Raw genomic sequence first — 14,288 nt, 5'->3', positions numbered from 1 at the left:
GTACTACTCATAACAATAATAATGTAGATTCGAGCCCTATTTAGTCTAGCATCCCCCTCCCCCCACCCCCCCCACCCCCACCCCTCCAATTTTCTTTACTCGATACAAGAAAACATTTGAAGTCCCTCCACTTTTCATTTTATAGGAAGATATAGCGTTCTGAATCAATTTCCCTTATAGCACTATCCTCCTTAATGCTACAAAGTGAAGCGTGCATATGGACCAATCATATGGTATCTGTAACACCCCAATTTTACTCCGAAATTATAATGCGGAAAATATCAGAGTATTTAAAATTTCAAACAACAGATTGGAGTATCACATATCAACTTAAAACTTCAACTTGTATGTCATTTAACAATGATACATAACATTCGAATAATAGTCAACTATCAGCTTTATTCAACTCAAACAACTTGGAAGTATAACAAGTACTTCATATTATTCAACTTGGATTCAACGGTTATAATAACAACAACTAAAACATTAACAACAAAGAACAACAATATAAAAAACCCCGAGTGCTACGTATCAGAGCGACACACCAACAAGACTTGATGAAGCAACAAACTTCCACAGCTATACTTGAATACCTGCCCATTTCCTATGGTAGGAGAAACATCAGCAGCAAGGGTGAGATATCAAACTATATAAATAGGATTATGATAAATCATATATTAGGTAAAGAATATAAATGAATCATCGCCTCACACAACATCAATATAAACAACACAAAGAACTTCATCGATGAATAGTCATGATATCAACATATAAACATATTTAACAAGTCATCATATAAGCATCGTGAACAAGTCAACACATAGGCATCTTCAACAAGTCAACATATAAGCATCTTCAACAAGTCAACATATAAGCGTCATTATCAATCTAGAAGCATTTTCAACAAGTCAACATATAAGCATCTATATCGTCATATAAGCATCGCAATGCATAATCAACACCTCCAACCAACAACAATGGACAACGACTAAAATCCGACTAAATTGTGCATATGCATGTGGTACCAATCTGAGCTTCAGCCCTCGTCACCAATTGCCCAATTCAGAGGCACAAGGCATAAGCCTTCGTCACTAGTTTGCCAATTCAAGCCATCACAGACTATGCATATGAAATATGACCCGACAAACAAGACAATACATCATACTCATCACAATCACATATCGTCACGAAGCATAAGCCTATATCACAATCAATTACCATCTATACGAGGTAATTCACGTCACCATAATATTTCATCTTCACTTAGTCACAAAATCATCATCACAAATATATACAACATCATGTATTACAAATCATCACAAAACATCGTCATGTTTCGACACATCATCGCAATTATACAACTTCACATATAAACAAGTCATTACATATATATCCTCATGCTTCGGCATATCACAACAAACATACAACTTCGTGTGTTAACACAATCGTCACAAATATATAAGTCGCATATCATCAAGATTATTGCAATTATCATCACGTTTCGGCACATCAGCATAATTACTCAATTTCACATATTAACAAAGTCATCCAAATCAAAACCACAATTTTTGATCAATTCGTAAGATAATCTCAACATGCTAATTTATCAAGTAAACCGAATCAACTTCCAATTATCAACTAATTCAATTAGACATAATATTATTTATCAAGACAACATCATTGGCATAGCAATATATTATTCTCAACATAAATATTCAACCAAATCACGATTACGGTCAAATTCTCAAGATACCGTAATTTACCGATAAACCGAATAATTTATCCAAGTCTAAGTATATTCCAATTAATTAAAATTAATTCTACTATTTAATTTAATCAACCGATTAATATCACACTATATTAATTCCAATTCCATTATATTCTATTCCTAAAATTTGTGTCAATTTCCATCACAAAATCAACATTTATTTATAAAGAATATTTAAATCAAACACAATTTTGGTCGATTCGTAAAATATCACAATTTCAACAAAATAACACCACGACGTTAATCTACTAATTAAACTTAGCTACCACGTAACTTTTCATCAAATTTCGGACAACTAATTATACCGTTTAATTCAGTTATTTCGGTCAAACGAGACTGTTTGAAATACATTTTGTTCTATCATTGCTATTGATGTTAGGAAGTTGGATTGGAACCCTAACAAAACTAATAAAAGCTGTAAACTAAAAGAGACAATAAAACTAGACTAAGAAAATAAAGACTTTTTCATTTCTTGATTGCTTTTCAAGTGTCAAAGACATTACATATATATAATAATCTAATGGATAGTAAACTAAAGGCCCAATACTAATTAAAGCCCAATTCAACAACATTTAAAGATCCTAAGAACATTCTAGAGAGCATTATAAAATAAAATACTAATATAAATTCTACTCTTAATTTAATATCTAAAATACTTATTTAATCCTAATTCTTACTCTATCATTACTCACCTCTTCAAAAACAACCTTGTCCTCAAGGTTGTAACAATAATGTCACTTTTTTTTTTTTTAAGAGATGTTTATTTAAAAAGAAATGACAAGACTTCCATTTCATTTCTTTTTCTAAAGTCTACGTGGCCAAAGTGAATGATGGGTGGTGCAGCTTTAGTGAAAATATAATAAATATCATGTGGTATTGAAATGATAAGAAGTAGTACTTCATTAGCTGTCATGTAGTGTAGCAATTTCAAAAGGTGGATGTACTATTCAACCAATATCTTCACGTGATGGGAGATAACAGTGGCACGAATCAAGGAAAAAAAATTGCTCTTCAAGCTTTTTGTCAATATTCTCTCTCTCTTTTTTTCTCCATTTTTTTTCCACCTTCTTTCTCTCTTCTGCAAAATCATTTTTCTTCTTTTTTCTTTCTCCATTTTTTTCAGATCTAAATCCAAAATTAAAAAAAATCATAACATAATTCACTCTCCATAGATGTTGTAGATCTGGTGGTTTTGGAGGCGGCAATAGTGTCAAAAGTAGGAATGATACTTTGTCAAGTAGCTTAGGCGAGAGAAATGATTTTGGAGATACAACAGTGAACGAAACTTGAAAATAAAAATTTTGATCTGGAGGTTTTGCCGGAGGAAGTAACAAATCAGGAAGTTTCGTCGGAATATTCGTCGGTGCGGATGCCAGGAATACCTCCACCAGAGACGATTTTGGTAAATCAGAAAAAAAAATTATTTCTTTTTCTGGCTGAAGAGTCACCGGGGATCTCGCCGGAGATGCTGTCGGAGACGTTTCCGAAAATGACGTCATAGATCTTGCCGGTGTCAGAAATGTTGCCAGATTTTTCGTCGGATGTGTTGCCGGAATGCTCGCCGGAGTTGATTTTTGTGAAACATAATTTTTTTTAATATCATCTTTCTCTTCCTCCATCTGCTGTTTTTGTTTAGATCTCTGAATATATTTCTCTTTCAAAAACTTTTGTGAGTTTTTGAATGAATCTGAAAGATTTTGAATATCTTTCTTCAAATCCTCTCTATGTTTGTTTGAAATCTCATGAGACTCAATCAAATATTGTTTTAGAGTTTCTAACTCTTGGTAAAATGTTTCTGATGGTGAAATGGAATTCTGAGGTTGTTGTTGGTGTAAAATGTATGGGATAGGTGAAGGGTATGAAATGTGTGGAATATGTGATGGTGGGTATAATCTGCATAGGCTAGATGATAAAGGTGGTGTGGTTGAAACAGTGGAATAATAAGGATGGGTTGGAGGAATGCTCCATTGATGAAATAGGGGTGTGTAGTTGGAATACTCCATGGGAGAGAATGAGTGCAAGAATGAAAGCACCAATGTTAGGAAGTTGGATTGGAACCCTAACAAAACTAATAAAAGCTGTAAACTAAAAGAGACAATAAAACTAGACTAAGAAAATAAAGACTTTTTCATTTCTTGATTGCTTTTCAAGTGTCAAAGACATTACATATATATAATAATCTAATGGATAGTAAACTAAAGGCCCAATACTAATTAAAGCCCAATTCAACAACATTTAAAGATCCTAAGAACATTCTAGAGAGCATTATAAAATAAAATACTAATATAAATTCTACTCTTAATTTAATATCTAAAATACTTATTTAATCCTAATTCTTACTCTATCATTCACGTTGATTATCTACTGTTTCATTTATATAATCATTCATAATTGTTCATTTCCATTATTTTTATACTATTATATTATCATTTCATAATCATGCTTCATTACCATAGAATAAAGTCATTATATGTATTAAATAATATTATGAAAAACATGAAAACAAACATGGCATAGGTATGAAATTGAATGAAAAATAACATAATCGAATCTCACAAAGGATTCACATGAACAAACAGTAAGTGGCTTCCCTCTTTTCATTACTTTGTTTCGTTTTCCCTCGTATGCACAATATTTCCAATTTCAACGACCAACAACAACAAATTCAAACAATGATAGGAATAAAATTAACACAACACAATAATAATCTATACCCCAAATCTACATAAAATCCATCATATTTCCATTTAGGTAGTAAGAATCCCCCCTTACCTTGGATTGAGTACAACTTTAAGGAATTTCAATGGAGATTTTGAGAAAATGGCACTCGAGAACAACACTTTTGGGTTTCCTTTTTCTCCTCTTCACAACCCTAACCCCCTTTCTCTTTTCTTTTTTTTTTCTTTCTCGATTTACTCTTCTAAACTACTACTTTTCAAAATAGAAAGACCACCACCATTTAGTCACTATTAAAATACACCCCTTAATACTTAAAGATATCATAATATAAGCCCAAATTAATTTTTACACTTAATGTAAAAATAATATTTCCACTTAAATTTCACTAAAATAAAATCCGACTATTTAATATACCGACTTATTACTCAATGCCTCATATTTCCGGTCTAATCTTAATTACTCGAAAAATTCTCAAAACGCTAAATATTAGCTCATTAATATTTCTAATACTAAAAATATTAAAATCTCCGATTAATATTTCCAAAACGCTTAATAACAATTTTAATGTCAAAAAACTGTAACGTAATTCACTCTAACAATTATTCTATAACCATTCGACAATTGATGTTAAAAGTTTTTCTCACTAAAGTGTTTTAAACTGAATTAGTAGCAAAGATAGTATATATGATGCTATTTTTTTATTTATCTATTTTTTAGTATTGACGTTAAATTGAATTAGTATTGATGTTAAATATATATATATATATATATATATATATATATATATATATATATATATATATATATATATATATATATATATATATATATATATATAGGGCATATCATATGAGAATGACATATTTATATGAGAATGTGAGAATGAATCTGAACCATTGAATTTTAAAATAAATGGTAGAGATTATGGGTTAATCTTTTTTTTCTCTCTCCTACTTCATTTATTTCAAGATGCAAGAGAGAGAGAAAAAAAAGATTCACTCATAATCTCTACCATTTATTTTAAAATCCAATGGTTCAGATTCATTCTCATTTTCTCATATAAATATGTCATTCTCATATGATATGCCCTATATATATATATATATATATATATATATATATATATATATATATATATATATATATATATATATATATATATATATATATATATATATGAGGACGGATCAAATTACACCCGAAGAGTTACACCACGAGTTACACTCATTCAATAACTACATTTTGAATTAATATTTTTTAAATTCAACCGTTGGATTGAAACATAATATCATATAGATCATACCTATAAAGTTTGAGCTTAATCTATAATGCTTTACTATGTCATTGAATTACATCAAAATTAACGTTATATGAAAGCTCATTTTGACGTTAATCTTTGGATATCTTGATCGTATAGTAAATCATTATAGATTAAGCTCAAACTTTATAGGTATGATCTATATGATATTATCTTTCAATCCAACGGTTGAATTTAAAAAATATTAATTCGAAATGTAGTTATTGAACGAGTGTAACTCGTGGTGTAACTCTTCGGGTGTAATTTGATCTCTCCTATATATATATATATATATATATATATATATATATATATATATATATATATATATATATATATATATATATATATATATATATATATATATATATATATATAAGGGCATATCATATGAGTGTGAGAATGAATCTGAACCATTGGATTTTAAAATAAAGGGTTAAATATGTATTCAGTCCCTATAAATATGCGACCCTGCATTTTTAGTCCCTATAGAATTTTTCTTCAATAAATCGTCCTTCTAAAATTTTTATGCATGCAATTTCAGTCCCTGTTATTTTCTAAAATTTTAAAAACTGTTTAATTACCCTTTAATTTTTAAATTTTTGAATAATTGTTTTTTATATATGTTTAGAATACTGGAAAATATTTATTTACCAAGTTTTAGAATTTTTTAAAACGAGAAGAATTAAATATGAATTTTTCAAATTTCAAAAAATAATGATAAAAGTAATGAAAATCTCAACTTAGAAATTAAATTTTGAGTTTCTTTTTTTTCCAGGAACTTTTTAAAACATTATGAATACGTCTGCAAAATAATCATTCTAAAATACACATTGGTTTGACAGTAGGGACTGAAACTAGGTGCATAATAATTTTATAAGGACCATTCATTGAAGGAAAATTTTATAGGGACTAAAAATGCAGGGTCGCATATTTATAGGGATTAAAAACGTATTTAACCCTAAAATAAATGCTGGAGATTATGGGTGAATCTTTTTTTCTCTCTCCTACATCATTTATTTCAAAATGTAGGAGAGAGAAAAAAAAGATTCACCCATAATCTCCACTATTTATTTTAAAATCCAATGGTTCAGATTCATTATCACATTCTTATATAATGTTTAAAAATCAAATGAATAAAATGTATATATTTAATTAAAGTTAAATTATAGAAAAAGACAAAAACATCCATTCTAAATAAGATTGTTTTATTTCTAATTAAATAAATACTCCTGTTTTATTTCTCCCCTACTTTCAACTTTAAAAGGCAATTCCTCCAATAGTTGAACATATCCCAAAGATATAGTGAAACAATTGATATTCTCAAGCTGCATTCTCCAACCGCATTGAAATCCATTTCCATTTTGTTGATACCAATATAACAAAACGGTTCCTTGTTATATAAGACGAGATGGAAGAAGAAAAAGAAGTATATAATTGAGACAGAGGGGGTATGTATATGTATGCATGCATGTTTGCAAATTTCACTGAGAAAGATCATTTAAAGATGAATACAAGATATCATATTAGATGAGTAATAAAAGAACCTGAGCAAAATAAATGAAATCTTGAAATGGTTGAAAATCTTAGAGTGAAGATATGATGACTGTTAGTTCAAAATCAGATCCACAATTCAATTGCAGAAACTAAGGTAAAAGATATACATCAACGAATCATGATTATGCGATATTGTACTTTCATTAATCAAAATCTACAATCACCACAAACACATCAGTCAAGTCCGGCACCATCCTTAAATTTCTTCATGTGAACAAAAAGCGAGGGGGTTGCCTCCTTTCACTGGCAGCTTGCTCAAAATCATAAGCAATCTCAATCAATTTTGGCTCGGTTCCCTTTAACCTTCCAAAGCAAGTTCCAAATGGCATCTCTTGGCTATCATACCCAGCTGGGACAGTGATTGCAGGATAACCTCCAATTTCAAACATTGGAACCTATGGCCAACAATGTATCCAATTGATTTTCCTTTATCACTCAAACCCATTTTTTGACAATAGGTCCATCATCTTTACTGCCATAAAGAAATCTTGCTCATACTCATCAGTTTTTTCCTGCTACAAGAAAAAACACAAAAAGTTCACTGTTAAACTACCAAAATTAAACTGATCAAATACCTATGAAACATTGACATACACCGACACACATACTAATTTGTGAAAATGAAAATCTGGAAATGGAAATGACTTTGGATCCCTTATAAGGAATAAAAAACGGATTTCTCAAAACACCTATTTTCTTTACTTTAAGCCCTTGTTTATTGAGGAATTGCTTATAACCACCCGAAGGTATAAACTTCGCAGCTGCCTTCGTAGCTTCGTAATCTCTTGGATCAAACCCAACAATTACATTAAGCACATGAACTGCATCTGAAACAGTCCTGCATATTGGCTTGTACACATATGTTGTATCAACCTCATGCTACATATATGCATTTTATTCAATTGAATATAAACACACTAAAAACAAAGAGAGCCCTTTTACTGACCTGGTTTAGTTATTTTCAAAAATCCTATACACAGAGTCCAAATATTTGCAAGTGAAAATAACAGACATTTCTCACCATTTCAGATCAAAAGCGTAAGTTTACCTTATGTGAAACACCAGCAAGTTGATATTACTTGTTAGAAACATCAAGAGATTTGATATCACTTTCACAGGCAACTAAATGACCTATCTCTGGCAGCACTAATACTATGGCTAATGTTTGAGTTCAAAGCAGCAGAAAAATAGAAATGCAGACAACACACAAATTCCAAAGCAGAAGGAAATACAAAATTAAGACCAAGCTATATTTCAAAGTTCACATTGAAGCCCTTAAACCTTCAATTTAACATTTATATATAGATGATTACTAACAACATATTAACCCAACATTACCTCAATTCCATCTCTAAAATAGTTAATTACTAACAGCATATTAACCCAACATTATGAACCCTGAAAAACTTATACAACCTGATATAGCACCCGCGGTAAAAAAACTTGACTTGCCTAAGTCACTTCGAATCTGACTTGTTACAACAGGAAAAATTTCAGAAAAAGCACATGACAAACCTTCAATAGTGGTAAACGAAGTTGAGTTTCGTCGCAGTTATAGTTGCCGAATTGGTAAAGTTCTTTTTTGACATAGTCCAAATTGATAAGACTTAATTTTGGCTTAGATGTGAATTGAATTAAATTGTAACTTATGAAACAGTTGAAAAGCAATTGGCCAAATTGATAAGACTTAATTTTGGCTTAGACATTCACTTTATTAAAGCATGGGATTATATCAGCATATTTAGATGAGGTAGGCTTAAAAACCAGAGTTACGTAGTTGGTTGTACATGAAACACGGGTTGATATAGTACCTGAACTTGGATGTAATTTTGTTCATTTATCTCTATCTGTACCCTGCATTTATGAAGCTAGGCAGCATGGAATGAAGTGAATTTGAATCATCTAAAAATACTTAAAACATTTCAGCAGCTAAATATAACTAAAAAATAGTAAAATCAGAAACCAACAGTTAGGTCATCTTCGGTTCGGGTCTAGGGTACGTGCGTCCCACCACCCATTCGCATGATGGACATAGCCTACCACGACGACAGCTGCCGCAACCTGCAACTATATAAACTTTCCTGGAAAACACATTATTTTCATGAGAATCTCATCCAGAAGTACTGAATAATATTTTCTTGCATGATTACAAAATCAATGCACGGTTAATTATTTGAGTCTTTGAAGTAATTTTTGTTGGTTAAATTTACTGATCTTAAGATCAATGCACGGTGAATCCAATGCTGCAATATCGTAGAAGGTTCGTGCAACTGCATATGTTACTAATGCTAACACAACGACAATAGTAATAGTAATCGTAATATTTTTGAAAGAAGCAAACAATATCAGAACTTTAAAATCATCGAAAACTATAATAAACTGCTTCTTGCTGGTCAAGAAAGGAACCTTAACAAAATAAAAATTGTCTTTGACACAACCAACAATTACCTTAAATAATACCAATCTTGTTTTCTAGATCCAACACATCATAATCAGGCGTCAACCTAACATATGCATTCTTGGTGCCATCAAGCCTGAAATAGAACAATTCAAATTTAGAAGAAACGCTAAACGTGTGATTGCTTGCTTGCAAACATGATGTGAAAATTTTCAAAACCACACACCAGAAATTTTTGAAAAATAAAGTACAAAAATAACATAAAACTAAAAACACAAAGATCTTAATAGGGACAAACAGGAATCACCTTGCACAGATCCATCTCTTTCTCGACCCTGGCCTGCATCTCACGCAAAGCAGTAGCTTCGTCTTCCATTTCCTTCTCTATATGTCATCCAAATGTTGTTGTCATCATAATCATCATGCATGAATCATGATTAGGGTTTTGAGGACTGGAAAAGAGAGAGAGAGAGAGAGAGAGAGAGAGAGAGAGAGAGAGAGAGAGAGAGAGAGAGAGAGAGAGAGAGAGAGAGAGAGAGAGAGAGAGAGAGAGAGAGAGAGAGAGAGAGAGAGAGAGAGAGAGAGAGAAGAGAAATCGTATTTTTTTACATAGCGACTCAAAAAAAATCATATAAAAGTATAAATTATAATAACACAAAACCAAGTCACAAAACCTAGGGTTTCAAATTTCAAAAAATGTAAAACAAAACCGATAAACTGAACTCAATCTACAGATCTTGAACAATCAAACTGGGAGGAAGAGATTGCCTCAACTTATCAGCCTTATCAGTATCAAACACACACAGCGTGTACAGATACTTCGAGCAACGAATCTTGAACTTCAGTACCACATCCTTACTCCTCTTGATTTTAACAGATCTCGCGTCCTTTCTACGCGTCGTCAAGAGAAATTCCTTGATCTCGTGGATCTGCTTTGCCATTGATGCGGTTGTTTTGCGAGTATCGAAGAAGGAGAGGCGATGGGCGACAGCGAGATCGCTCGAAATAAAAATCCAACCCGTTCCTTGTGACACCCGTGAGATGGGGAATATGAAAATGGGCTTAATATTTTCATTTAAGGTGGTGGTGGCCGGAGAAAGAGCCGACGGCGGCTAGGGTTTAATGGAGAAGAGAGGGGAGACGAGAGAAAATGGAAGAGAGAGAGAGAGAGAGAGAGAGAATGAAAATGTTGTGACAGATAAATGATATGAAAAAAACTGACTAATGAGAACACAACGTTTGACATGTTCTATTTTTTATTTTGTTAATTACATGATTAACCTTTTGTATGGGTAAAGAAATTATAAGGGAATGGCAAAATGGACAGGTTTTGGGTAGATAGTAGATAGTATAGTAGAGGTAGACTAGTAGTATTATTATTACACTAGTGCATCTCCCTCAAATAGAGAATTTCTTTACCCACCTCCCTATGGGGGTCACCCCCAGCGAAATCCCCCATTTGCCCCTGCTTCGGAGATGCATCTCCGAAGTAGTTTTTTTTTTTAGATTTTTTTTACTTCGGAAATGCATCTCCGAAAACACCAAAAAAGTGGTGTTTTCGGAGATGCGTTTCCGAAATGCATGAAAATTCAAAAAAGGGAGTATTTCGGAAGTTCATTTCCGAAAATATATCTGCATATACAATTTTCCCTCCTTCACTATTTCATCATTTTTTCTCCAAAATTTCTCCAAACCCTCTCCAAAACTCAATCAATCTCCATCCATTTTTCGTCTCAAAATCAAGTTTCAAACCGTTGATCACGTTAAAGGGAGCATAGAAAGCTACAATTTCAGGTAAACATCTCTCATTTCATCCCCTATTTCACTACATTGATTGATGAATTTTCTGCTGAAACCTGCGATGGTTCGGAAGTTCATTTCCGAAATATGTTACCTAACAAATTTCGGAAATGTACTTCCGAAATATGTTACCTAACAAATTTCGGAAATGTACTTCCGAAATAAGCCCTGGCAGTAAAAAACAGTTTTGGCCAATTTTGCTAATTTTTGCATATGTTAGGTATGGTGCATCTGGACAACATTGTGCACGACGACGTAGTAGCTAAAGCGGAAGTTGTCAACGTTAGTAGCGATCCGGGTATCGATGTTAAATCGATGATCGATGCGATTGATGTTCGGCATAAATTTACAAATGATCGGAGCTTCGCTAGTCGCGAACAATTGATTGATTGGGTTCGTAACGAAGCTAGTAAACTTGAATTTGGAATTATTATTTTAAGGTCCGACAATGGAAATAGTAGGCGGAAATCTTTCGTTGTTAAAACACGAAGGCACGGGATCGAGAAAGTGCGGGTGTGTTTAAGTTGCGCGCGACTCGGATGGTTGATGATTTGTGGCGTTTAAGCGTCATTTGTGGAATTCATAATCATGCCTCGGATGCCAAGTTACACGGGCATCCAATGGCATGTCGTTTGTCCCGCGAAGAGAAGATTGTGATTTCGGATTTATCGATAGTTAAAGTGGCGCCTCGCAACATACTTGCCGATTTGAAACGGAAAAAACCGGATAACGTTTCAAATATAAAGCAAGTTTACAATGAACTACACAATCTCAAAGTTTTGAAAATGGGCCCTCGGTCAGAAATGCAACAACTTTTGAAACTATTAGGCGATAACCAATACGTGTCAAGCTTCCGAACGTCCGAGGACAAAGTTACGGTGCGTGATATTTTTTGGACTCATCCCGAAAGTATCAAATTGTTCAACACATTTCCAAACGTTCTTGTCATGGATTCGACGTACAAGACAAACAAATATAGGCTTCCTCTTCTAGAGATAGTCCGTGTGACCTCGACGGACAAGACTTATTCGGTCGGGTTTACTTTTTTGGAGTGTGAAAAAGAAGAAAACTTTACATGGGCATTGGAAATATGCAAGTCTTTGTTGGTTGATCAAAAGGTTATGCCAAACGTCATTGTTCCGACCGGGACAATGCTTTGATGAATGCGGTCGATACCGTCTTCCCGACATCGACCGCGTTACTTTGCCGGTATCACATAACTTGCAACGTGAGAAGTAAGTTGAAACCCGCGGTTGGGACAAAAGATAGGCCGAATGAAAACTGTAAAGTTATCAAAGCCGGTGTTGTTGTGGAGAGGATAATGGCGGCATGGAGGGAGATTTTAGATGCACACTCCGAAGAGGTGTATACCGAGAAATTGGTACACTTTAGGTCTTTGTGCGGTTCCATTAAGACTTTTTGTCATTACATCGAATCCACCATTCTTGACAAAGTCAAGGAAAAAGTTGTGTGCGCTTGGACAAATCGAGTTAGACATCTTGGTTGCACCACGACTAACCGAGTTGAATCCGCACATGCGGTCTTGAAGAGGTGGTTGGGTGATAGCAAGGGAGATTTGTGTCGGGGATGGGACACCGTGAACCAAATGCTCCAAAATCAACACAATGAAATTCAAACATCGTTCGGTCGGAGCAAGACAGTTATGGAACATCGATTTAAGGGCCAAATTCTATTCTCCCAATTGATTTACAACATATCCCGTTTGGGTTTGAATTTTATGTTTCATGAAGCAAAGCGGGCGGAGACCACGGGTCCGAATAGTTCTTTATGTGGGTGCACCATTAGACGGACATACAGCCTTCCATGTGCTTGTATACTTTCAAAAAAATGAAGTTGAATTCACCGATACGCATGGATGAGGTAATTGATTATTGGAAGAAGCTTCGTTTTGATGATTTTGACCCGCCGAAAGAAAATGTCTCCAAAATCACCATCTCCGACGAGTTGGAAGTGATAATGGAGAAGTTTGCTAATGCGGATGACACAATGAAAATGCACATAAAAGAACAATTACGAAAAATTGCATTTCCGGATACCACCGATTTGAAACCGCCATCTCAACCGGTTAAAACGAAAGGTGCACCGAAAAAGTCCAAAAATACACAAGAAGACACATCAGCAAAACGATCTCCTTCCTATTTTGAACATGTTGATGCATTGTTCCCGGATTCACCGACACCAAAGTCCAAGTGTAGTGGTAACAAAGGAGCCCGCATTTCGAAGCCACCTCGTACACCGCGGATCCAAAAATCACCTATTATCTACATTGATGAGATGCCACTTTTTATGCACAAATATATCGATAACATCGTTGATGTTGGAGACGACGACAATTGTGGATATCGGGCCGTTGCGGGTTTGCTCGGTAAAGGGGAAGAAAATCACACTTTAGTTCGACGGGAACTTCTTTCGGAGTTGACTTCGCATCGGGACATCTACGCCCAACTATATGAAAATCAAGAAAAGTTTGCGAAACTTCATGATTCACTTGTTCCATCACTTACCGGTATCGCTCCGGTTTCGAAGTGGATGTCATTCCCCGATATGGGTCATCTAATAACAAGTGCATATGATCGGGTGTGTGTCGATTTGACGAGATTTGGACTAAGTGAGACTTTCTTTCCACTTCATAGTCAACCGCCATTGAACGCGTCGAGCCGCATCATATGCATCGGGTATCTAAGATCGCGGCACTTCGTCCAAGTGTTTTTGAAACCGGGGTGTTCTATACCGGCTACTTTTTGTCAATGGACGACACATCATTCAAA

The 14,288-nt window shown here is 33.9% G+C and overlaps 1 protein-coding gene and 1 long non-coding RNA gene across 2 annotated transcripts; both read right to left on the bottom strand.

The window, feature by feature from the left end:
• Nucleotides 1–310: 310 nt before the first annotated feature.
• Nucleotides 311–4,662, bottom strand: LOC131606672 (uncharacterized). Its single transcript, XR_009284963.1, has 2 exons — nucleotides 4,541–4,662; nucleotides 311–604 (listed from the first exon to the last, which is right to left on the bottom strand). It is a non-coding gene; the product is annotated as an uncharacterized LOC131606672 (long non-coding RNA).
• Nucleotides 4,663–10,427: 5,765 nt separating this feature from the next.
• LOC131606671 (large ribosomal subunit protein eL38z/eL38y-like) lies at nucleotides 10,428–10,857 on the bottom strand. Its single transcript, XM_058878843.1, has one exon. The coding sequence runs from the start codon at nucleotides 10,638–10,640 to the stop codon at nucleotides 10,428–10,430; it is 213 nt and encodes a 70-aa protein (XP_058734826.1). The 5' UTR covers nucleotides 10,641–10,857.
• Between the last annotated feature and the right edge of the window lie 3,431 nt (nucleotides 10,858–14,288).

The sequence above is a fragment of the Vicia villosa genome, linkage group LG5, assembly GCF_029867415.1.
Source record: "Vicia villosa cultivar HV-30 ecotype Madison, WI linkage group LG5, Vvil1.0, whole genome shotgun sequence".
NCBI classification, from domain to species: domain Eukaryota; kingdom Viridiplantae; phylum Streptophyta; class Magnoliopsida; order Fabales; family Fabaceae; genus Vicia; species Vicia villosa.
The sequence above is the reverse complement of the archived record's forward strand: the minus strand, read 5'-3'. Positions and strand labels throughout refer to the sequence as shown.